The sequence below is a fragment of the Molothrus aeneus genome, chromosome 16, assembly GCF_037042795.1.
Source record: "Molothrus aeneus isolate 106 chromosome 16, BPBGC_Maene_1.0, whole genome shotgun sequence".
Taxonomy (NCBI): domain Eukaryota; kingdom Metazoa; phylum Chordata; class Aves; order Passeriformes; family Icteridae; genus Molothrus; species Molothrus aeneus.
This window is the reverse complement of record NC_089661.1, coordinates 5391136-5417021: the sequence shown is the minus strand read 5'-3', so window position 1 is coordinate 5417021 and position 25886 is coordinate 5391136. Positions and strand designations below refer to the sequence as shown.

The 25886-nt window shown below is 39.3% G+C and overlaps 1 protein-coding gene across 1 annotated transcript in view; it reads left to right on the top strand.

Moving 5' to 3' along the window:
- The window catches only part of USP7 (ubiquitin specific peptidase 7), a 69913-nt gene that overhangs the window by 27248 nt on the left and 16779 nt on the right, over nt 1-25886 (top strand). Inside the window, exons 2-14 of the mRNA XM_066560594.1 lie at nt 3127-3231; nt 8886-9084; nt 10411-10549; nt 11258-11346; nt 12054-12162; nt 17920-18050; nt 20397-20451; nt 21030-21110; nt 21205-21295; nt 22056-22138; nt 23081-23190; nt 24053-24209; nt 25075-25219. Coding sequence (XP_066416691.1) covers nt 3127-3231; nt 8886-9084; nt 10411-10549; nt 11258-11346; nt 12054-12162; nt 17920-18050; nt 20397-20451; nt 21030-21110; nt 21205-21295; nt 22056-22138; nt 23081-23190; nt 24053-24209; nt 25075-25219 — 1494 coding nt within the window. The remainder of the gene's footprint in view (nt 1-3126; nt 3232-8885; nt 9085-10410; nt 10550-11257; nt 11347-12053; nt 12163-17919; nt 18051-20396; nt 20452-21029; nt 21111-21204; nt 21296-22055; nt 22139-23080; nt 23191-24052; nt 24210-25074; nt 25220-25886) is intronic.

The following is a 25886-nucleotide window of genomic DNA, read 5'->3' as shown; positions in this document are numbered from 1 at the left end:
TCAGTTGATTCATAGACTGCATCTCAAATTTATTCCAGGGCTGTCATTAAAACTGGGAATTCTGATGTGGGAATGGACAGATGACATGACTGGAGTGATGTTGACACACTGGTTTAAGCTGCATTAAAGACAGCAGTGTATTAGGTAGTATGTTTGGTAGGAAGGTTTTCCTGGCCAGTGTGGACAGGTATTTTTTCTTTTTCTTAATCCTGTAATGTATAATTTGAATAAGTCTTTGGCATTGCCTCTGCTTGAGGCAAAGGAAAACATGTTTCTTAATTAAACCTTGGTATGATTTTACAGTTCTTTCTTATGAGCTCTTAAGGACAAGAGAGAAAAACACAAATTACAGGTTTTCAATGCTCTACTAGAAAATATATTTTGTTATACTGCTTGCTAGTACATCTGTTGAAGAGGGGTTGTGTTTTGTTTGTATAAATGATTACTTCACTTTTATTAGCAGTTAAAACATTTCCTTTGTTCACAGTAGCCAGAAACATTGATTGGTGTTATCTGGTTTCCATATCTGAAAGCTGTATCACAAACTTTGTGTCCATCCATGTCAGAAGAAGCAGCAGGGGCATTCATCATGGTTCATTTGTCTTATCACTAAACAGTATCTCAGAAGCTGTCTCTGTTTAAGTTGATTGCTGTTGCTATGATCTCTAACTCCTCATACTTTCAGATAATTTAGAGCAGTATCTCATAGAAAGCTTTTTATTTTCTTAATTAAGATCAGTTCTTCCCCATGAAACATGGTGTCAATACTTAAACTCCCTGTTTAAAGATAATATCGGATATGCTTTTAGTGAAGAACAAAACTATTCCTAAGGTGTTGGCTTCAGTTTGTTTCCAGATACTAAGTTGCACTGATGATAACTTTAGGAAGAAAAATAATTTTTAAAAAAGTTAGTATTAATTTAGTGTAAACAATTGTTGCATTTTGAGAACATGCTGTATGTTTCTAGAATGCAGTGACCCAGAGGACAGCTTTCTGTTTAGACCAGCACGTGCTGTTAAAAGGTTCAAAAAGCAGGGGGGAAGGCAGGATGTTGAAATGAAATTGGAGATCTTTCCTTCTCACTCTTGATTTTTGTCATTTTTCCCGCTCTTAAGTTGCAGGAGTTCAAACCTGTCCCCCCATCATTTTGTTGTAGTAAATCTTTAACTTGTTGTTGTGCTGCCACATTGCCAGTGCCAATTGCTGCTGAGGGGGCCCCTGAGGCTCTGCCACACCCGAGCCAATCTTCTGCTAACCTTCTCCTTACAAAGTCAAAACTTCAAGTCATACTTGATTTTGCTTTTGTTCTAAAGCTGAGAATTTAGCAAAGTGCATGTGTTAGTGCTGCAGTGTGTGTTTCCCAGTACCCTTTTCACTGGTACCTCAGTGAGATCTGCTGCACCCTGCGAGGTGTCCAGAAGCCGTGGGTGAGCACTGAGTTGTGATCTAGCATAGCTCTAATCCAGGAGTAAGTCTCTAACCTGAGCTGTTTCTGTGGTGCTGAGGGCAGAGGTTACTACTTGTGTGGATTTACTGGGATAGTAAACAATCAGAATAGAAGTGCTGGGTGTGAAAGTATCTTCCTGTGTGCTGTGAATTGGAATGAGGCTGCAGAAGCATGGTGTGTGCTCTGAGGAGAGGGAGCGCTCCATAGCTCCTGCTGCGCTTATCCCGTGCCTTGTCCTGCCTTTGGTGGGAGCTCGCTGGCTTTTCAAGGACTCAGATACGATCACACAGCGATTCCTGTCGTCGCTTGTGTTTGTTTTGCCCAGGAGAAACTCAGCTGCAGTCTGGTAGAAGGCAAGTGTCCGGGCTGGCTGGCAGTTCTTGCAAGCAGCCGGCACCCCGGCCCGTGGCACCCGGTCTGTGGGCATCCATCCATCCATCCATCCATCCCTGCGTGCCCGTGAGGAGCACGGAGCCGCCCGGGAGCTCGGCAGGGCCGCTGGCCAGGCCGGCTCTGTCCAGGGTGCTGACGGGCGAGGGCACGGCCGGGCTGCTGTGCTGCAGCTGAGATCGTGCTGTGTCCCTTGGGAGCGCTTTCCATCCTGTGGCACAGGTTGCCTGCATCCCCAGCAGTGCACATTGTCAGTAACTTGTGTTACTGATTGATATTGTGTGGAGCTTTTAGGTACAAAACTGCTCCTGGCTACACAAATCAGTGACCTTGGGGCTTTTGAGCGGTAGTGGAATATATAAGTTAATAGCATGACTTGTACAGCAATGAGAAACTCAGCAGACCTTTTAAATTAGAGTGTCTTTTAAGTAGTGCTTGTCCTTGAGATGGTTGCAAGGGCTTATAGGTTTTACAGTTTGATGATACAAGGCAGTTTAGTTTATCCAAGAACATACCCACTTTGCTGGAGTCATGCTCTCCATTGGCTTTTGGTGTGGAAGCAATGGAAGGAGGTGTTGCTCAGTTGTTGGAGGAATCAGGAATGTGCTTGTTCAATCAAGGCAATGCAGCTTGGAAATAGTGGGGTTCCAGTTCATCAAGTTGTCTCATATCTCTTGGTTTAGTGGCATTTACATATGTAATGGTCACTGGAGCAAAACATAATGGCAGTGTTGGCTGGAAACTGGAAAATGTTATGTCTAAAATGTTCCTTAATCCTAAAAGATTTCCTTTGCAATTTTTACCCAAGATTTAAATCTTACAGTTACATTTGATTAGAGATTGAGGTTTTTTCTTAAAAACCAGCAACACTGAAGAAGTCTTAAAGCAACTTGTTAGTTTAGAAAGTCTGCTATTAGAAACTTGTGTAAAAATTTCTTGCATTCTAAGAATGCAAGAGAAAGTAAATATAAAGTTCTTATTTAATGAGACTTGATTATGAGATACTGATTGCAAGGCAATCTGGAAACTTAAAAGTCGGTTTATGTTCTTTGTGTCTGTATTCCACATTAATGTGGACTTTTTTCTGCATCCATAAATATTCACCTATCTGGGGATTTTTTTTTAGACACATACCAGTAGAACTTTTGAGCAATAATTTAAATAAATACTGATCTGTACAAGTGTGCACTATTCATCTGTCTCATAAACACTACCTGAGACAAAAAAGTTAATTTCTGATTATTAATTACATATTTAATTTTTACATACTTTTTTTTTTCTGTCTTAGCTGGAGATACAGATGATCCTCCAAGAATTGCTCAAAATCCTGTCATTAATGGGAATGTAGCGATGGCTGACGGACATAACAACACTGAGGAAGACATGGAAGATGGTAAGTAAATATTTGATAAACATGTGGTTTATTTGGCTTCTTTAATTGTATGATTTTGAGGAGAAAATAGTCCATCTCTTACCTGTGTCCTGTGATCTGCAGCTCATTAAAAAAAATGAATGCCTCTGTAGTTATGGCTGCTGGTTTTTTGTGTAGGCATCCTTTTGGCATAGATGTACAATAAGATTAGACTTCTGAAGGCTTGGGATTTTTTTCTTGTACTCTTTCTAGGTACTCATTTAAAAATTGCTGAAAGTGCTACTGTCCATTGTTATGTTTTGTGATACAGCCCTTTAAAGGTGCTGCAGCTGGGCTTTGCTGTAATTTTATCAGTTATGCAATTCCTTCAGGGTGTTTAGAATCCTTATCTGTCCTGCTCTCTTGTCAGGTGGCAGCTGTGATCTGGTTTTGTCTTTGTGTGGTAAGTCAGTGGTAACTATTCTGTTGATGAACATCTTTTGTTCTCAGTTCTGACACCTAATTTTACTTGCAAAAGCAAAAGAAAAATTATGTATTAATGTCCTGTTAATAAAAGGGACATGTGTTTTTGAAGTCTTTTTCTTGGTCCATTAAATGAAAGTAAGGGTGTACAGTTTGTTGCAGAGGATCAAGTAACTATAACTCTGGGTATATTTAAACAAAGGTAACAAATTTGTAAATCTGTTCTGTTTAGTGAGGAAAACGTGCAGTGATATTTCTTTTCTTGGGAAAGGATATGGACAGGGACTGCTCATTTTGAAGAATGAAGTAAAATTGAGTTGGGAGAAGGGAAACATCATATGAGTGGGATTTGTTCCATATTTTGTGCTGTCTTGTGAGAGTGCATTTAGGACTAAGCTTAAACTTTTAGTTAGATTTGTGCAAAAATGTTGGGTGATTTTTTTGCAGAAAAATCAGAGTTTGAGGTTAAAGGTCAAAAAAGTGCTTACTTTAATGTGTTCAAGGAATGTAGAATACTATAGAAAATAGTGATGTTCCATGAAGAGAATAGGGTTTAAATTCAGAACAAAAGCATATCATGGTTGAATCACCTCTGTATCATTGGCAAAGATAAAGTTTTCAATGACCAGAGTCTTGCTATTAAAGAAAAATGTGCTTAGCCTATGAATTTTATTTGTGGGATTACCTAATCTCATTCAGAGGGTTTTGATTTATTGCTCAGAGTCTTTTCTTATCAAAAGCTGTTATAAAAGATGTTAAATGTCTATTAGGCCCTGGTATTTAGAGGGTGGCAAGAGAAGGCCACATGGGTTGACACCAACTGGCTAGAACAGATCTGTTTGAGCTCTGTTCTTGGTAGGGATGTTTATACATATAAAGCCTGATAGTGTTTGCTGTTGATACAATCAGTGCATAAAACATTGGTGAATTAGAAAAATAATTTGTCCACTGGTTGGTCTGTATATACTTGTACAAATTAGCCAAAATAGGGACTTAAACTGCAGGAATAGCTGATGAAAGCCAGGCTGTGTCAGGGCTGGCAAGTAATCAGATATTCACCTCTTCATTCCGAAGAGTGTTGACCCATTAGTCAAAAAACTGCTGTGAATCTGTTTGTATCAATTCCCAACTGTTTGACTCCTCTCAGAACTGGGCATTGAAGGTGTTGCACTAGGGAGAAAAAGTATCTGAAGGCGTTTGACAGAAGGTTTGTGAAAGCTTCTTGTGCCTTTAAGGACTTCCAGCATGGTCAGGAGCTTGGACCCACTCTGCAGTGGGACACCCTTCAGGCTTCAAGTGTGATTGTTAAGCAATCCTCTTAATAGTTCCTCATTATATTTGAATAAGGAGTGTCTGGCTACATGTTGGTGCTGCTACAGCTGTGCATTGACACACATAGAGAAGAGTGTTATTGCAAAATGTTAGAGTTGCAAAAACATTCCTGAAGACTTGCATAATGTAAGTGGATGGTGCCTCTTTTCCAAGTCTTGTAAATCAGATTAATTGCTTGCTGTTGCATTATTTACACATCAGTGCAATTGTTCTCTTGCTGTTTGTGCTCTTGCTAACCTGGTTTGCAGTATGATGTGCATGGGTAATGGACAGCTCAGAGATTACAAAGACAGGGAAAATGGGAGATATAGGCTTCTCTGATAAACATGCAGTTTTCCTTTGCTGTTACTCATAGCAAGGGGCATCAATCTTAGCTGATACAGAATGCACGAGGAGAATTTAGATACCTCTTCAGCAAAATTAATGAATTTAATGGTTCCTGTGAGAGAGATGAACAGCAAAATGAAAGGTTGATGTGGCCAGCTGGATCATAGAAATTGGCTTTTTGGTGATTTTCTGAGTTCAAGAAACTTTTGAGCTGGTTTTGTTCTTCCAGCTTAGCACATAAAGAAATGACTGATAAGATTGGGGAAAAAAAAAAGTGCAGCTCTCATCCCCTTTGCTAGGCAACAGGCTGCAGGCATTGTGAGGCACAGGGAATGGGAGCAGCAGTGGACCTGCAGCAGGACTTTCAGATAAGGCTGTGTTCTCTCAAGGCTGAGACCAGTACCTGTTGCTGCTCTGTGTGAAGTCTTAGCAATTAAAAAAAACCAGCAGAAGGACTGTGCTGTGCTTTGTATGGAGAAGGACTTAAATGAACCAGACTTTAAAAGCTGGAATAGCAGCCTCTGCAAATAAAGCAAAAAATATTAAAAACAAGGCTCTGATCAAAACTTGTTTGCAAGTGCATCAGTATTCAAAGCAACATATAGAGTAAATTCTCTTAGAAGTTAAAGTTCAAACAGAAGGTCCCTAGCTGAACATAAACTCACAGCTTTGCCATTGCCTCCTGAAGTCTCATTTCTGTGAGGAATTGCAGAGGCAAGAAGGCTTTCAGAAGCATCAGTCTTAGCCATATGCTGGTATTGCATGCTGTATTTGGATCATTATTAAAATATTCATAGAATATTCAGCCAGTTTCTCCATTAATAATTCAGGTTCAGAATATTTTAATAACTCCAGTGCATTTTCAAGGTAGCAACATTTACTAAGAGAATAAAGAAATCTGCTTTTCCCCAAAATATCAACATTTAAATATGTGTTTCAGCTTTAAAATGGATCCTATTCAGTATTTGGATCCCTGATTTGAAGGATCTTTCTTCTGTGAAGATGTTGAATGTGACATTCATCACATCAATGAAAAAAAATGTTTTCCACATAGCAAAGACAGTCCATTGCACGTAATTTGTCCAAGTATTTTCAGCTGGATCAGTCCTTTTGACCCTGTGTTCAATTTCTGGGATTTAGAAAAGTCTCACTTGCCAGTCACTACTAAATTATCCTGCTGCCAGTTTCAGACTTTAACTGGCATCTGGAGGACATGTTCATGATAGCAAAAAAAGGCTTTATTGGTGTACTCAAAATAATTTTCACATTTGCTATGTAAACTTCTTTTTCTAATAAAATTCATCCTTTAATCCATTATACTTCCTAAGAAAAAATAGGCTTACTGACAGGAAAGGAAGGTTGTTATTTTTAAAATAACTTCTATTTTAGGGTTGACCTGTGTTACAAGGCTGCATTTTTATGGAGCGGTTACTAGTGCTTGCTCAAATATTTTACAGAGAAGAGTTCCCATTCCCTGGTGAGCTCTCATGCACAGGCTTTCCTGAAAAGAAATCAAGAAATACAGGCAAACTTTCTCTGAAGCATCTGCAGATGCTGCGTGGGCTGCATTTTTTAGCTGACACTGTAGCAGCACTGCTGCATCCTTGTGCTGAAGTGCTTTGAAAGCTGCATCAAAGGAGGCAGAAAGCAAACTTGGCTCGTTTTTTGGAAGCTCAAACTGAGCCCAGAAGCACTGATATCATGATTGTGAGTAGGGAGGTGGCCTCAAGTTGGTTTGAGATACGCGTGTGATACAAGACTGATTTTAAATTGTTAAGTGTGTTACAGATTTGTTTCATCCTGGCTGCAAATCAAGTTAGAGCTCCTCTGTCTGCAGCCTGTCAGGTTCTTAGGTGTAGAAGATCAGCTCTTCACTCTGTCAACGGGCAGTGAGCAGTGAAACTGGGAAGAGAGCATTTTATAAGTAGGTGACAGACTGTAGTTAGCTGCACTTCCAGGCAGGGAAAAAGGAGAAAGTAATCCTCTGAACTCTGGTGTTACTGAGGAAGCTGACAGCACAGGGCAACACGAAGGTCTTTGCAGGAGTGGAGAGGACAGGAAGCAGATTTGGGCTGTACTACCTCCAAGAGGTAATTGGAGTGCTTGGGACTGTCAGACCATACACAAAAAATATTCTGTGTTGTAGTTCAGGAGTAGGACAACTGCTTGAAAACTGCTTCACAAGGGAGAAAAATGAAATCTGTCATAGCTCCCTGGCAGTTGTGGCTAAAACTTGGTAATTTTCTGTATGAAATGTATAATCTTTACCCTGTTGCAATCAAGAGTGTTCCATTTTTAAATTAAGGTAGCAATCAGGACTCACCTGTGTTTTGGAAAAATGATTCAGCACCGTGTCTGGTGCTGTGCCAAGCTGAGTAAACCACTGCTCTCCCTGTATGGCAGGGACACCTTTGTTGTACTCTGTGCCTTGTCACAGCTCACACTCTGACTTCTGCCTCAGTGGTGTTGTCCCTCAGTGCTGTTTGATTTCAGTGTCACTGCATGTGTGACACACGTGTGGTTGTGCATCCCCTGTGGGTGCAGGGAGAGCAGAAGGGTGACCATGGGTGCTGCCTGCTGCCCTGTGCTCATCCAAGCTCCTTAGAGCCAGGAGGATTCCCTGTTACACCAGTGTCAGACTGGAACCATGGGACTGTCTTGTGCATCCCTGGCCTGTCAAGTTATTGGGATAAGTTGCAGGTTTTTCCTCTGAGTGCAATATGAGGCATGTCACAGTAAAGAGAGCCTGGCCTTGTGCCTTGCTGAAGCTGTCACAGTCTCCAGCACCCTGTTATAGCTGTGTACTACAGAAGCAGAACAGATTGTGGTAGGTGAAGAACTGGGTATGTGGGAAGAAGGCAAAATTACTTTAATTGTGTGTGTCAAAATAAGCTCTTTGAAAAAAAATAGTCTCATTTGATATAGTGCTAGACCACTACAAATCTCTAAAGTCTTTGCGTAGCACAAAGAAACAGGACCCTACACTTGAGCTGATTTTCAGCAAACTGATAGGATTTTACAGAAATCCAACAACCATCCTCTGGCATTCATCTGTTTTAAAATCTACTATTGCAAGCCAAAAGCAACTAAATGGTGACATGATATCACAACAGGGCATTTGAACAGATTGTGAAACTCCATTGTGCATATGGGTTCACGCAGAGAAGTGACTTAAACTGGGCTGTAGAGATGCTACACAACAAGAAGAGTTAGAGTGGGCTGTGATTTAGTTGTAGAGCATTTGATATCTCTGTCTTACTGCACCTGCTGCTTTAGAAGAAGCTGGAGTGGTAACAAATCCTTAAGAAGCATTTAAGGAAATAGTGTACAAAAGGAATGTGTCTTGCAGTGCCATGTTTGCCTGAATGGAGTTGCAGTGTTTTTCAAAATGAAAAAATTGAGATGTCAGTAATTAAGTCCTGTGGGATGGGGATGTTTTTGTTGCTGCCAATATTCCACTACATGAAACATGCTCATGTTACGTGCTGTTGGTCATTTTGGAGTGAAGAAGGTGAGGTGTTTGAAGCAATGGTGTGTGTGTGTGTGTGTTACAGATACAAGTTGGCGATCAGAAGCAACATTTCAGTTTACAGTGGAACGCTTCAACAGGTTGAGTGAGTCAGTGCTCAGCCCTCCGTGCTTCGTTCGGAATTTGCCATGGAAGATCATGGTGATGCCTCGGCTCTACCCGGACAGACCACACCAGAAGAGTGTAGGATTCTTCCTTCAGTGCAATGCTGAGTCTGATTCCACGTAAGAGCCTTTTAATTATTGTACAGGGTTAATCTATTGCAAGAAACACAAACAAACCCTTGCTTTCTGCAAGAGGAGAGAATTGCAAGGGTTTGAGTGCCCTTTACCCCCCACCTTTCTAAATCTCAAAGCATAAGAATAATCCCCTCTTTAGCATGAACTAAAATCAGCTTGTGTGACTAGAAGTTTGTGGAAGAATTTAGATATATGCTTGCTGAAGGAGAAGCCCTTGACTGACAGTTTTCTTGGCATGGAAAAAGTTCTGGGTTTATTTCTAATGAAAATGGAGCTTCTCTACCCATGCCAAGCTATAAATGCTGCCCAGTGAAGCGTGTGAGCAGGTAACTGCTACAGTGCAGGCAGAGCAGGGCATGAGTGCTCTCCTTAAGTGGAGTCCATCACTCATCCAGAAAGATCTGAACATGTGTGTGTTCTTAGGGTCCTGCATGCTAATCAGCATTGACTACCTTGATCACTTTTGTAAATAATAGAAAAAATTTAAAAGATAACTGCAAATTTCTGGAGCATTCCTGTAGCTTATCCAGGAACAGTGCAGACCCCTCAGGTGTCCTTTCCAATATGGTCAATCCATTCTGGCCCTGAATCTCACAAAGCTGGTTGTTTACTCTGAATAATAAATTCCACTTTATCATTTTTAGAATTTAGAGGTGAGTGCTGAGGGCAGAATGTAAAGAAAAAGTTAACAAGTCACAGGACAAGCATTTACAGAAAAAGAAGTACCAACCAAGGTGCAGCTGGTGGAGCTGAGCAAGCAGTGCTCAGTGGTGTTGCTCACTGCTGCATGAGGCAGTGACAGGACCTGGTCTGAGCTCTGTCCACACTGATTGCCTTGCACAAGTGGTGGTTTTGAACACCAGTGGTCATGAAGAAGTGCTGCTGGGACAATTAGTGTTGGGGAGTTTATCTTGTGGGAGGGAGGGTGGAAGCTCCCCATCCTTTGCTTCCCGAAGGCTGAGACCTCCCACTCTGTGGACACCAAGAGCACTTGGAGCTGCCCATCCCTGTGCAGTGAGGCAGATCAGAACTAACTCACCTGGGGGAGCCCCCAGCTTTTTAAACAACCTGCAGGCCACTGACACACACTGTCAACACTGTTGCCATAAGAAAATCTCCATTCCAGGTTCATAATTGTGGCTTCAGAAAGCCCCAGAGGTTCATGCCCTCGATAACAATTAACATCTAAGAAGGAAAAAAAATCAGATGTGTGAAAGTAATGTACCAAAAATCCCTAACAAAAAAAATTATGTAATGGCTATAAAAAGCTTGGTTTTGAAAGAGTTTCAGGTGTTTCTTCTGTATTTATAGGTCATGGTCCTGTCATGCACAAGCAGTTCTCAAGATAATAAACTACAAGGATGATGAAAAATCATTCAGTCGTCGTATTAGTCACTTGTTCTTTCATAAGGAGAATGACTGGGGCTTTTCTAACTTCATGGCCTGGAGTGTAAGTAACTGGACATATATTATATTAATCTATTGCTAGGTAGGAGCAGTTTTGTACCTGTCCTGCATACTGAGATGCTGATAGCAAAGGTTTTTTTTCCTCAAGCTGTTGTTTTTTTTCTATCATTGCTGTAGATTTCTTTTCAATTTCTTACTCTGTTAATTTGATTTTTTTTGAGTGCTTTTACTTATGTTGTAATTTAAATATTCCCTCATTACTATTTTCTGCCTGAGTGCTTGTGTTTTGTTATCACTAAGTGATAGTCACTGACATTCTGAAGCAACATAAATTTGCGTGCATTTCCATGTGTTCTTTGTGTATATATACGTGTATATTTAATGCCCTAATAATACTACTAAGGTTTCTTTTGAATTGTGAGAGCTTTTTAAGCATTTGCAGAAGTTTTGGAATATTGTCCAGAAGAAGTAGAATATTTGATTACCAACTCTTACATCATCGAAAAACCAAAAAACTACTGCAAAATCTTAGAAGGCAGGAACAAGTTTCCTTCATTGAGGCACTAAAAAAGAATGAAAATCTAATAAGCTGAAAAGCAACTGCTTTGATGTTCTTCAGTTTTTCTTTTTCAGTTTATTACTACTGATAACTCAGGCTTGGAAATGAGAAAGTGATGTCTAACAGGATGCTTCACTGCAGTCATGTTGCATGTTCCACTTTTCATGTTCCTGTGTCATTGGTGTTTTATAGGAAGTTACTGATCCTGAAAAAGGCTTTATAGAAGAGGACAAAGTTACTTTTGAAGTCTATGTTCAAGCAGATGCTCCACACGGAGTAGCGTAAGTATCTTTGATTAAAAACAAAGCAGTGTTAAAAATTCTTAATTCTAATATTTTTATGTTGCTTGTGATCATTCAAGTATTCTGTGTTATTGTCATTTGTAGCTCCCATCAGACATTCTCACTTTGTCACTACTTTTTGATGAATTCTTACATGGCAATTTTTTCATAGACACATAGAGATTTTGTATAGCTTAAATTTCTGTTTGCATCAGTCATCAAAATGCTGTGGAGCCTCAACTTCTGTGTGAGTTGGTTTGTGGTTGAACACCTCTGCAGTTGTGGCCTGAGCATTTGTGGTGTGGGAGCTGATGGGGTTTCATGTGCAGCCAAGTGCTGGCTAGCTTGCCTTGGTTTACAGTTGTAAAACTGCTTCATCTCAGTTGTTCTCCTTCATGGCACTTGTAAACAATGGGGTTGTACAGAAGTGCAGACTTGCTCTTGAAAGTACAGCTCTGAGCTCCAGGACACTCTCACAGGACATCATATTTCTGCCATATAGAACATATTTTTAAAAAAGAGGTAATAAAATCACTAAGCATCTAATTGCAAGCCTGTTGTTACTGGCAGGCAGTAGTGGAGTTTATTTGAACCTTAAGTAGCAGTGGAGTGTAGCTGATACCTACCAGCAGCACCACCTTAGAACAAACACTCTTTATTGTTGGAATACAGAACTTCCTTGTTTTTAACCACAAACTATTTTCTAGGTGGGATTCAAAGAAGCACACAGGATATGTTGGCTTAAAGAACCAGGGAGCAACTTGTTACATGAACAGTTTGTTACAGACCTTATTTTTCACAAATCAGCTACGAAAGGTAAGCAGTACATGAAAGAACATGAGATTATAACACTGGCTGTTTTAATTAGCATTTCTAAATGCTTCAAAACAGACCTGTGTGATCCTTTTGCCTCCTTTATCCTTTCAGAGGAGTTGTGACTTATATGGTGATGCATGTCTTACTACAGGCAGAGTACAGGAAGCTCCTTTTTGTAGTTGGTGGAACACAAGCTTTTGTTTTCTGTGGAAGCAGGCAGAGCACCTGAAGAAGACCTGAGCTTAGGGGGTGTTTCTGTATTCTGTATTAGATGTTAATATTGCTAGGAATTGCTGGGGGCAGGGGAAGCAGTTTAATCTTGCAGATAAAAGATGGAAGCAATTTCCCTTTTCTGAAATAGTTAAAATAGGGAATTATGACTTCTCAGCACAAAGATGCACATTCGCTCCATATTGAAATTGCTATTATGCAGCAGAATTTTTTTGTTATTATGGTTGCCATCTGTAGTGATGGAAGACATTGTATTTTCAGTAGTTTAAACAACATAATTATATATTTACTTTAGTAGAGTTTTTTGTTTACTGTAGATGCTATTTCTTTGCTGGAAAGAACTTCTTTAAATACCTTTTTAATAAATATCTCATCTAAAGCCAGGATAAAATACACTAGATAAAGTATAATTTTAAAACAGTGCAGTACCCTTACTGGGATTAAAAACAGAAGTGATGGCTAGATATTGGAGGTGGCTATTTAGAAGAGGGGATGTACTTGGAGAAAAAACAACTTGTCATTATTCAGTGTATTGGAGTTTCCTATTGATCCTAATTCATCCTTCTGTGCATTTCTGCACTTACTGTCTCTTAGCGCAGATGAACTGTTCTAACTTGGACTTTCTTTTATGTAGACTAGTTGCAGTTCAGTTAAGCTTTCTTTTCTCTTTTTGATGTACCTGCTTTCCACTGTTTGTAATTTCCCACCATCTTACTTTTTGTATCCCTGTGGTAAGTGTCCCAGTTGGCATTTCTTTTTTCTCTTTGTAATGCTGTTTACTCTGAAGCACTGTGAAAAAATAACACTTCAAACTGGAATAGAATGTAACTGAGATCTTCCTAATGCCAGGGACAACAGATAAATACTTGACTTGTTTTACATGATGCACCTGTTCCTTTTTTGCAGGAGGTAGAATTTACTCATTCAGTTTATCATTCATTATAGTGCCTGTTCTTTTTGCTCAGCACTCAGTGTTTGTGTATTTTACTCTTTTGGATAACTCACTTTGCTCTTAAGAGAAAAAAATGGTATTGTAATAGCTCCATCTAATGCAGTTGAGTAGTTTGTTCAAGACTGTCTTGTAGTCACTAAATCAGTATGTACCATGAAGTAGTGAAGAAGAAATTCTTTTTGTAATACAGGTTGATATCAACTGAACTATTCTTACCAGGCATTCCCCTGCACTTCTTCCCCAGCCCCAAAATAAAAGCAACTTTTAGCATCTCTTACTATGTGGCTAGTGACCATGTGAGAAAACTTAATTTATAGAGTTGGTAGCTGCATCTTCCTTTATGGAAGTGTTCCTGGACATCAGCTGGAATGTTCAATTCCTTGCTCATTCCTCAGGCTTTCAGAGCCCCTCCAAACAGAACAGGTGAGAGTGTCAGTTTTAGACAGCTTTAGCACTTATCTGCCATTGGTGCAGATCAGGAAGAAGCAGTTGTTGCCTTGTCTGAAAAAAGTATTTTTTTTACATTTTTGTTTTCACTTTGACCAAACTTGTTCTTCTTAAACCAAAGTAAAATAAAACAAAACGTGCAGTATCCTTGGTTTGCTTTTCACCATTTCCATAATTTCAGTGAATCCTCCTTCCTTGGAAGAAACAATGATTTCTGTTGCTGTTACTTCAGCTTTGTTCACAGAGAAGCTGCTGTCAGGAGCAGAGCTGGGGAAGCAATGAACAATAGCAAAGGCAGGCACGTACCTGTGGCAAGTCAGGCCCTGGGGAAGCGTGGGTGAGGATGATGGAGAGGTCCTTTCTTCTCTGCTCTGCTTCCACATGGCACATGGGAGGCTCTGCTTGGAAATGAGACCTCCCTTTTAACCAACAAGAGGTGGCTTCAGTGGCAGGGAATAAAGAAAGGAACTTTGACATTAGAGCACGTTGTTATTTGTTGTTTGGGAGTGATATTTGTGTGTTTTATCACAGTCCAGTAGGCAAGGGGCAGGGGTGACTTCCCAGAGGGCCCAGGTCTGACCCTGGGCTCTGTTACCTTTTGGAACTTTCTGCTGCTTCCCTTGTAAAAGTCCCTACAATTCATGAGAACATTACAGAATGTTTATATAAATACATTAAAATAATAAATACTTGTCCATTTCTCCCTGACCTGGTTCTACTCAAGTTATCCAATATATTTTACCTAACCTTAGAATTCCATGCACAGTATTTTTTCCCCTTCTTTAAGTAATTCCTGTTTTTAAGCAATGTGTTCAAAGTTACCTGTAGCATTCTATTATTATATAAATATCTAAAATTTTTCTCATATCTCTCAATATGCCTGTGCATGTCCCTATCCCTCTTTAATGTTCATTTCCTGAGGGAACTTCTCAGGTGTTAAATAAGAGACCCTGCTCTTTTACATGGATCAGAATGCCTCACTCCTTTATCATGAGGTCAAGCTTTCAGAATCTGGGAGGGTAAGGCAAAAAATAAGGTTTGAAGAGGATAATATTTAAAAAGTGGTAGTGTGGAGAAACACTTAAACTTAGAGAAATGAGCTCCAATATTACCTAAATACAGAAGCAGAATAAAGAGCCAAGAAAGGCTGTGTTAAATGTCTGCTTTGTCATAACACATGTAGAATTTCCAAAGAAATAAAACTGGTGTTTTTATTCAATGACAGCTGGAATATAGTAATTATAAGTAAATTGTAAATTATTATTTGAGTGTTACTTGAGAGATATAGGAAGGGAATTAATTGTCCAGATGGTATATGAGAAAAGCATTTTAAAAAATGGGAACTAAAAGCAAAGAACTTGATTAATTATCAAGGTATTCTGAACTCCAATTTATGCATTTTTGAAGGAAGAGTCAATCACAAGATTGATTTTTAGCCCGATGTAGTTTAGCATATTAGTATTTATTTTTTGAATATATCAACACTGCCTATATTTGCATTTTTTCATGACTTGATTTTCATGCCTTGTTTCTATTTGTTTAACCATAGCAAGTATCTATATATTTGTTTTTTAAAAAAGCATTTATAAGATGTTCAAAAAAGTTAATAGGGGGTGATGATAAAATTTTGGAAGATCTGAGACTTGGTCATTCAACTACTTCTGTTCCTACCTTTAGCTAGTGACACCCACTCTTTAAAAGGTTCATAAACCAGGTGCAGGAAGAGGTTTAAAGTTGAGTCTTCAAGGTGCTGACTTGTTCTGGTGTTGGTATTTTAAAACAAGAAATAACTTTTGCTTGTGAAATTGAAGCTGTAAGTCTAATCTAGTGATATTTGGGTTTGCCCAGATCGACCTGGTTAACTGGGATTCTGCATTGGGAGGATAAAAGTAAAGCAATTGGGAATTATTGACTTTATTAGCTTATTTGGATAGTTCTTAGATTGAATGTTCTGATTTTAGGAAGGAAATTTTCATAATCAGGGTGGTCCAGCTTTACATTAGGGTGTGTGGAGAGGTGGTGGGATCTCCATTCCTGGGGATGCTCAGAGCTTAACTGGATCTGATCCTGAGCAGCTGCACCCCAGTCTGAACTTGGCACCTGTAGGCAGAAACAGAGATCAGAACCTACAGAGTTCTCTTCCAGACTGCATCACTAGAAGCTCTTGAAGCAGTGCCTAACACACTGAAGGTTTATTGAGTTTCAACAGTTAAAACCTGTTGCCAGTGATAAAATTGAAGGTGCAATTTTCTTCAATTTATAAAATTCATAAAAGAAATTTAAACAAATCTCAAAGTGGAGCAAAAGAAAACTTTTTTTTGTTGTCATTAGGGTGAGGTTGGGCTATTGTTCTTTAAATTACCCTAGCAAAGACCTCTGTTGCCTGTCCTTTAGAAGAAAGTTGATAAATTTTGAATTTTTATGATTCCTTTTAATATGTGTAAGTACTACTAACAGTGTAGCTCACAACTGAGGAGAAATAAAATTTGGAAGTTACTTGTGTTCATGATTCTGTTTAGATCATCTCTATTAATTGGTACCTTCTGAAAATTAAATTAAAAATCTTGAAGATAGTCATGTGAATTATCATATTAGTTTGCAATTGCATAATTAACCATTGTTTTTTCTGTCAGAAGGGATTTGCCTTCTTAATGAAATTGTTTCTCTTATTACATCTTACTGTAGACATTCTGATGGTATTCTTTATTCTTTGAAGTATTTCTGTTGCTGTACTTTTAGAAAATGTAGTGGATCCTCAGAACTGGAATAGAAAGCTGACCTGCCAACATTTTAGGCACTTCTTTTGTCATTTTCTTTCTTATTTTGTCTTTTGCCACACACTTGTATTGTTTTTGTGTCAGTGTTTCCTTACCCTGGTGCCTGTCCCGTGTGGTTCCCATCCCTGTGCCCTGAGCTGTCCTGCAGCAGTGCCTGCCTTTGCCCAGAGTTCCCAGCTGCCTGTGGGCACTGCTGCCCTTGCTGTGTGTGGGGAGCTGGGGCCCAGGGTCAGCCAGATGTGCTGCCCACCTCAGGAGCCCAGGGTCAGCCAGATGTGCTGCCCACCTCAGGAGCCCAGGGTCAGCCAGATGTGCTGCCCACCTCAGGAGCCCAGGGTCAGCCAGATGTGCTGCCCACCTCGGGAGCCCAGGGTCAGCCAGATGTGCTGCCCACCTCAGGAGCTCTGGCTAATGCACCCAGGTCCAGTTCAGCACTTCACTCACAGAAATGGATCATTCCCTGGTGTTTCACAGGCAGAAATTCGGATGGCAATTTTTTTTTTTTTTTGTTTTAACAGGTTATTTTCTCATATGCTGCTTAATATTGGAGTCTTTTTTAGTTTCATTTGTTGCCTAATCTCCTTCCAGGGCTGTCTGTTCCTTTTTATATTTACGCTTCTCAAATGAACATCTCCCTTTTGTTTGCTCTTCCTTTCCCCTAGATGTATTGCTGTACACTTTTTAAAAAGTAAATCTCATCTCAGTGACTATTGAACTCTCCTAATCCTTGTTTGGTGTATTTGTGTAATTTCTTTGTTCCAAATCCTTCCCAGATCAGTATAATCAGTGAATTGAATTGTTAAGCTGTTTATTTGCTGGACAGCAATGACATTAAGTAGGAATGAATGAATGAATGAATGAATCAGGGACTCTCAGAGCTTCCTCTGGAATCTTTCTCCATGTGGACCCTTTCTGGTTTTGTTCACTTGTTGCTCTTTATGGTTTCATGTGGTTGCTTTTTCACAAAACCAGTTATTTTCAAGTCTGTGGTATTGACTGCTATATCTGGTCCTACTGTGATGATTGCAGAGACATACTGGGCATGAGAAGGTCTTTGAAGATGTTAAATGCTTTAGTGCATTTACTGTTCTAGGCTGGAATAAGGGAGCTACTTAGATAAAATAACTATGAATGGAATCTGTTGCTCACATTTTTCTAACCACTGTGCTCTAAGAAGAGTTGTTCCAGACAATTAATGTTTTTACACTACAGTACAAGATTTTTTTCAGACTTTTTTGAAGTGTTGATTAAATTGAGTTCTATGAAGGAAGTCACTGAAGAGGAAAGAATGCATTAAACAGGATGAGCAATAAACTTTTCTGATACTAATTGAACTAAATGCTTTTTCAGGCTGTGTACATGATGCCCACAGAAGGAGATGATTCATCCAAAAGTGTTCCTTTAGCATTGCAAAGAGTGTTTTATGAGCTGCAACATAGTGACAAACCAGTTGGAACTAAAAAGCTAACAAAATCATTTGGGTAAGTTTCAGAAATTTGGACTATTTATTGAACTTGGACTTCATAAAGCTTTTCTTGAAAAAGATACTGTTTTAATAAGGTTACTTTTCAAGGGGTGCAGAGAAGTGTTAATGTAACATGGTGTTAACTGTTAACTTTCTGTAGTTTACTTGCATAGGTCTTTATTTGTAGCCAGTACTAAGACAGCTGGTCCAAAAGTCAGATTTTTTGGGAAGGGGAATGGTACAGCAACAGAGCTGCTAAAAGCAGAGTTATCATTTACCTGAACATTGTATGATGCATTTGACTTAAGTAAAATTGAAAGAAAATAGTCATTGAAACATTGCAGTTCATGTATTGTTAATGTCTTTAAAAAATGGAATCTGTTTTAGATATAGTGCAATAGCAGTAATTTGCATGTCCATGCTGTTGAACATTGATGGCTGCTGTAACATTTTCCTACAATGTACTGAAGACACAAGTTAGGACAGAAAGATTAACTTTAGTATAACGTTTGCAAGTCTTCTCTTTGCATATCTTGTAAGTGTGGAGTAGGATTTTATTAAAATCCATTCTGAAACACTTTATTTTGTATTACTTTGTCTCACTGTATTTATAGGCTAGTCTTGTAGTAATACTGACAAGCACTGTTTTATTTCAAAACACATTAGGAACACATCTTATTTCAAACACACTTTGTATCATCTTTTCATACAGTTGTTCATCCTGCATCTGCTGCTACAACCTGTAGTTGTGCTCTGTCCCAAAACAACCTCTTTGCAACCTTGACTCTTCCCCTTTAGGGGAATCTTAAAAGGAAATCAGTAGCCTCAGTGTTGTCTGTTTATCTGGTCATAAACTCTTCCTACTAGCACACTGTATATTTGGTGTATCAGTGCTCCTGCTGTCCTGTAACAGGACAGGACTTGGTGATAAAGTAAATATTTCATCTCCAGTTAAGATCCCAACTGTGTCATATTCAGTGGCTTGAAGAGGCCTCTCCCAAGGGTGTTGCAGGTGCTTAATTTTGTATCCAACACCAGGGTTTAACAAGTGTGTTCATGCCTGCTTTTGTTCTTGGAAAAGAATTTTAGAATGTGTTTGAAGATTTAGGTTTCCCTCTTCTACCCTCATTGAATCAGAGAGGGGTTTTTGGCCTTGTGAGCCCTAGGTGCTCAGGTACTACTTTCTAATGAGTGTGAATTTCTAGGTTTGACTTCTTTAAGTAGAAAATGATGCCATGTCTGAAGGTGCCCTTCTTTATCCTAATTTTAGTGTGTGACCTTTTTGTTTGGTTTGTCCTATGAGCTGGCTAGTGTTTAAAGCCTAGAGAGTCAGGGCATTATTTTCTATTCTTAATTATCTGACAGGCCACTTGATTCAGCTTGTTTAATGTGGACCCCACACAGTTGTTGGCACACTTTGGAGATGAGTTTGCTGCCATGTGACAGTGGGGGTGAGTCAGTGAGAAGAGAGTAGGAGGGAGGATAAAGTCAGCCCTGCTCCTCATCACCCTGCTGCTGCTTCCAGGGGCAGGGTGGAGCATCTCACTGAACCTGGAGCCTACAGTCAGCACAGTTTACTTTATACAGCTGGGAGTGGTGACTGCTGCAAAAAAAGTTGTCAGAAACTTAGAATTTAAAAAGCTTTCTTGAGTTGAAATTACACTCTCACAGGTGTATTTAATGCTGGAACTAGAAACACTTTGTGCTTCTTGTTTTATTGAAGGCAGGAGTGCTGAACACCCTCAGTGCAGTGTGCCATGCTGGCTGTGAGGCATTTAGATCCTGCTGCCCTCACCCCTGCTTCACAGCCTGTGTTTGCACATGGACAGCTCAGAAAGCTGAATGCCTCCTTGGAGTTACTGCATGCCCAGGATTAACTGTTTAGATGAGCACAAAGGAGCCAGTCTTTCCTATAAATCCATTTGCTTCCTTTCCTGTGCTGAAATAATCCCTGAACAGCACTTGACTGCACCTGAAGGGCCCTCAGAAGAGAGGCAGCTGGAAACCTGCTGTGGAAACTGATGGCATTGAATTGCTCCCAAACTTTTATTTAAGAGGTTTTTTGGCATGAACTGAGGCTGGGTTGTAGACTGGAAAGGCAGCAGCCTGGCTGTGGCCTTGTCACCCCGAGCCTTTGCTGTCCCTGCCCCAGTCCCACCAGGAGAAGTGGGCTGGGCTCAGAACAGCTGCCAAAATCTCCCACAAGTTCACTGCCCCTTCTTCCTACATAGTTAGAGAACCTGTGCATCAGCCAGTCCTAAATCTCAGTCTGTACAGCTTGCTGTGTTTTACATTCTTGATCTGCAAATTGAGGTGGTTTTTTTCCCTAATTAGTAATTTTTTATTTATTTGCCTTACAAAGGTGGGAAACTTTAGACAGCTTCATGCAACATGATGTCCAGGAATTATGTCGAGTGGTATGTTTATACTATTTCTTGCTGGTCTGTGATTTATACATTTCTCTTGATATTCTGTATGTGTGTGTGTGTGTGTATATATATATATATATATATATATATATATATATATATATATATATATGTAATATAGTTTAGGAGCTATCAGAGTTAATAGTGGCCCTGATTAATTTAAATTAGGTCTCAAAGGCAGAGTTTTTGCCTTGGTTTCTCTTTAAGGTTGGGATTACTTGTGGCCTTTTGTGGGTGAGGAATTTTTAAAGAGTAGTGAAGCTTGAAAGTTGCTGGAACATGTGCTAGTGGTACTCTTATAGCCATGGAGAGAAGTGCAGTTTTTGAAGATGAAATGCATTGTTACATCTGTGGGGGTTTCCAGACTCAAAGGAATGGAGTAGCCCTCAGTTTAGGGGAAGGAGGAGGATTTAAAGGGCTAGAAAAGAGATGCCAGTACAAATGGACTAACATTTCATTTCTGTCCAAGTGACTTAGCCTCTAATCAGTTAAGTAGTCACGTGTGTGTGATGAATAAATTTAAAAACTGCAAGTTTATCTTGTGTGAAAACTGATTTTTCTTTCAGCTGCTTGATAATGTGGAAAATAAAATGAAAGGCACATGTGTAGAAGGCACTATCCCTAAATTGTTCAGAGGGAAGATGGTGGTATGTATTTTATACCTTTCTCAAAAATAATTTAAATTAGTTCTTGTTACTTTTGTAAAACTGAACCTCTGTGTTGTTTTGGTTTTGTTTGCAGTCTTATATCCAATGCAAGCACGTAGACTATCGATCTGAACGAATAGAAGATTATTATGACATCCAGCTAAGTATAAAGGGAAAGAAAAACAGTAAGTGATACATTGTGATATGCACCCATCCAATACTTCAGCATGTTGGACAAATTCAGTGCCTCTTGTTTTCAAATGGGTTGTTGGTACATAGTCATTGGAAATCTGTGCTTTAGGACACCTTATAGAAAACATTTTCAATGCAGAGAATGTTTCTGCCTGCATTACATTTCTTTTTTTTCCTTATTCCCTTTCCTTTCCCTGCTTCTTTCTCCCTCATTCTCTCACTGGTGTCTTTTCATAAAACTCTTAAGAACTTCAGGAGTTTTCTGGTGTCATAAGACTGTGCCATGGTGATCACAGTGGTATTGTCACAGTAGTTATAATTTACATATAATAATGAACTTGGATAAAATAGATTCTTATTTAGACCTGGCCATAGTAATAAGAAAAAAAATGACTTAACTACTCATAACAGGGGTCCCTTGTCATCTCTTTACTGAGCAACTGGGCATGGGAAAGGATGTGTAAGAGTCCAGCAAACAGAGACATTGGCTTGATGCTTGTGAAGTGAGGAGTGGTGGCAGACAGCTGTAGCTGTGTGATTTTAAAATCTGCTGGAATTCTTAGATATGCCTTTGCAATATGGTGCATTTCTTGATATTCTTAAATAATATAAAATTATACTTAAAATAAGGACAGAAATGTTCAAACACAAACTCCCCTGTACTGATATTTTGTTTGATTTATATACTGTAGGCTAGAGTAAATTTACATTTTTTCCTTCTTCTGTACAATTCCCCAATCTTTTTTCATTCAGTTTTTGAGTCCTTCATTGACTACGTTGCAGTGGAGCAGTTGGATGGTGATAACAAGTATGATGCAGGAGAACATGGCTTGCAGGTATTATTTTTTTTAACCAGGTTTTAAATCCTATTTCTTTATCTTTGATAAAATAACAATGTTGCAAAACCCATTCTAGATTTTATCAACTGATTTTGGTGGTGTTTCTTCTTAGACAAGCTTTTTATACAACTCCTCTTATTTGGTGTTAGGTTTCTTAAAATGGAGCTCAGATTTTATAGCAATTTAATTTGTAGTGAGTTTTATAGGTCCAAGTCTTCCATTGCTAGAATGGTTTACTTTTCCACTAATCTCAAGACTGAGAAGTTCTTCCTCTATGAGTAGTTTGTTTTTCCATGTGTCAAGTAAAAAAGCAGCATAGGTCTAAAAGTAACTTTGGAGAGCTCATGTTTGTATTCTCAGCAAGAAAACCAAGTGAACCCATGGAAATTAAACATTTATGTGTGTGCACGTGTTTCTGAGCTCTTCAGTTGCACTTTGCTGCACCCACTGGAGTAAACTGAAGTCCTTTATAAATAATGTTTTACTAAAACTTATTTCTGCAGTTTTGACATACCAGGTTCTGTCAGTAATGTTCTATATATTCTTTAGCTGTTCTTAGGAAGGTATAGCACAGTAGCCAAATCCTTGTTGGCAGGATGCAATGAACATGAAATTCTTAATTGATCAGAAATGAGCTTTTGCCTCCATATTCTCCCAGTTTTATTTATGCAGGTAACTTGCTCTTAATGCAGTGAGGTGTCCACATATCCTTGTATGAGTGGTCTAAATTTAATTTGAGTTTTGTGTTACTGGAGTAGTTCATGTGAAGGTTGGTGCAGCATTAGGATACTCAAATTGCACCCAAATTTTGAACCATTCTGGTGCATTTTGTGTTGTCAAGTCTATAAAAGTCCATATGAAGAATGTCTGCAACAAACAATATTTTGAGTTGCTAAAAATCCTACAATTTCAACCCTCCATTTCCTTTAAAATGTCTAGGAGGCAGAGAAAGGTGTGAAGTTCCTAACACTGCCACCAGTATTACACCTACAGCTCATGAGGTTTATGTATGATCCTCAGACTGACCAAAACATCAAGATAAATGATAGGTAAGTGGGTTGGTTGGTTTAGTGTGTGGGTTGGGGTTTTTTTGGAGAATTTAGACCTGTGAATGTAATTTAGCAAAAAATAGCTTCCCAAAATCCTGCTTTTGACTAAGCTCTGAGGCAGGCATGTGCAGTCACACACAGTAGAGGCCCCCTAAAGGTGCACAGGTTGAACTTTGAAGTTCAGAATGACAGATTGAATGTTTAGTAATCCATAGTGATTGTTTTGACCATGAACAGGTGCCTGCATCTTTTAATGGCTTGTGTAGCTCCTTTGTGCAGTGTGTGGCTAGGCTGCCACCAGAGTAAGCAGGATGAGTAAGGAGTTACCTGCTTGCCCTCCCTCTGTTTCCATGGATGGATGGAGAGCCATTTGCCCCCTCACTGTAGGCAGAGGCTGATAATTTCTCCAGGAGATACATGGTTGGTTGTAAACTAAATGTTTATTGCAATTATCTCATTCTCACCAAGGTGAGATATTTCAGAGTAATGTTCCAGTCCAGTGGTACCTGTGCTAGGGAAGCTCATCTGTCTGCTAGAAAATAACAGATTTTAAAGCTTTTGCCTTGACACAGTGTATATGGAATATTCCAAACCAGCCCTAATTCAGTTGAAGTGCTCTTGCCCTTGTTACTGCGGGCATGCTTTCCTGAGCTGCTTGAAAAGTTTATTTTATTCTATATTTAAACAGTATCAATTCTGCCACTGTATGCAGCATGTCCTGGTTAGAAGTGGCATTGTAACAGTAACATGTTCAATTTTTATTCTTTGCTTTAGGAATACACATAGTGTTCCATAATAGTGCCTAAGAATGTGTGTCTATCTTAACTACAAATACAATTGTCTCCATTCTTTTTGAAACTAGGTTTGAATTTCCTGAACAGTTGCCACTAGATGAATTTTTGCAAAAAACAGACCCTAAAGATCCTGCAAATTACATTCTCCATGCAGTTCTAGTACACAGTGGAGATAACCATGGTGGACATTATGTTGTTTACTTAAATCCAAAGGGTGATGGCAAAGTGAGTATTGAAAAGCATCTAAAGTATTTGTGTGTTGTAAATGCATACTTGCAGTTTTTATAATGGGCAAATCTTCAGAATTTTCTTTCCCTAAAAGAAGAGCGCATGCACACTTAGCTTTCAACAGAAGACTTTTTAACTGAGGAAATCCCTTCTCTTGTATGTGTTGAAGTTCTGCAATCAGATTTTATCCAGCATTTTTTTGAGACTGACTTTGCTAAAGCAAATATGAGCATTTCCAGTGTTTCTGTGACTCAGAAGTTCAGCATGTTTGTGTATGTCCCACTGTTCCAGGTTTAGGTGACTTGATTGGATTGGACATTTATAGGTCAGGTGCCTCTTCCGTTGAGTTGACTGGTTTTGTGTGTACATGATTGTTCACAGTAAGAGTAGAAGTCAGATTTTACTGTGGATTTGTTGCTATTTATAATTGATTCTTAATTGGCTTTATTGTTTTAATTTGAAATTTGATGTATATTGCTCTAAATGTACAAAGAATTACTGGTTGTCTTCTGCATCTCTGCTTTTTATTTCATTTTACAACAGATAAAGTCAATTTTCTCTTTCCTACAGAAATATTAGATATTTGAAGTCTTAAGAAATAATTGGAATAATTATTGTGCTTTTGGTTCTCACTGTAAAATGTTCAGTAAAGGTTTGGTATTTATGGACTTCCTTATGCTGAGCACAAGTAGCAGGTAGCACAAATTATACTGAACTAGATTTCCTTTTAAAAGTCACGCCGCTTGAAGGTAATTTTAGTTACTTCAAAGAGCTGAAAGACATGCCAGAAATAGGATTAATTTATCATTCAGGAGCATATTTTTACGTGTAAAATCACCTTTCTGTAAAACTTGCTCCCTAGTGGTGTAAATTCGATGACGACGTCGTGTCGAGGTGCACGAAGGAGGAGGCGATCGAGCACAACTACGGCGGGCACGACGACGACCTGTCCGTGCGGCACTGCACCAACGCCTACATGCTGGTCTACATCAGGGAGTCCAAGCTCAGTACGTGTCCTCTCTGTGCTCCAAGGGCACTGGCAGGCAGGCAGGGCTGCTTTACCTCTGAATTGTTGGCTGTGGTCCTGCACAACAGGGCTGCCTTATTTACAGTGGGAAGGTAGCGATCCCGCAGGATCAGCCTGCCGTTCTCTCACTTGGGGAGAGTGTGTGCTGCTCTGGGTCACCTTTTAGCTCAGTAAAGCACCTGCAAAGAGCTTCAACCTTGGCTGCTTTATGGGATGGAAGACTTAGTGAACTGACTTGGGTAATGGAATGTTGCCACATTTCTCTTCACAGAGAAAAGCAAGGGCACAATTCTTCCCAAGGATTTCTGAGATTCACATTCTCTGAACCACAATTCTTATCACTTGCTGTGCCTGTGTTGTGCCAAAGTAGAATGCACTATGGAGATTTTTTATCCAAAGTGAGGATGTTTTGTTTCTGTGGCCTATCAGGGCCAACTGTGTGTGTGTGTGTTGGGACTGTCAGGTGACAGTCACGAGATTCAGTGCAGTGTGAGCAGTTGTGTGCAGAGTGAGTGCTTGGCAGATTCAGTTTAGATGAAATGTATATAGTATAGTATAATAAAATAATTAATTAGCCTTCTGATGATGGAGTCAGATGCATCATTCTCTCCCCTTTGTTGGAGTTGCCTTTGATTTACAATATGGAA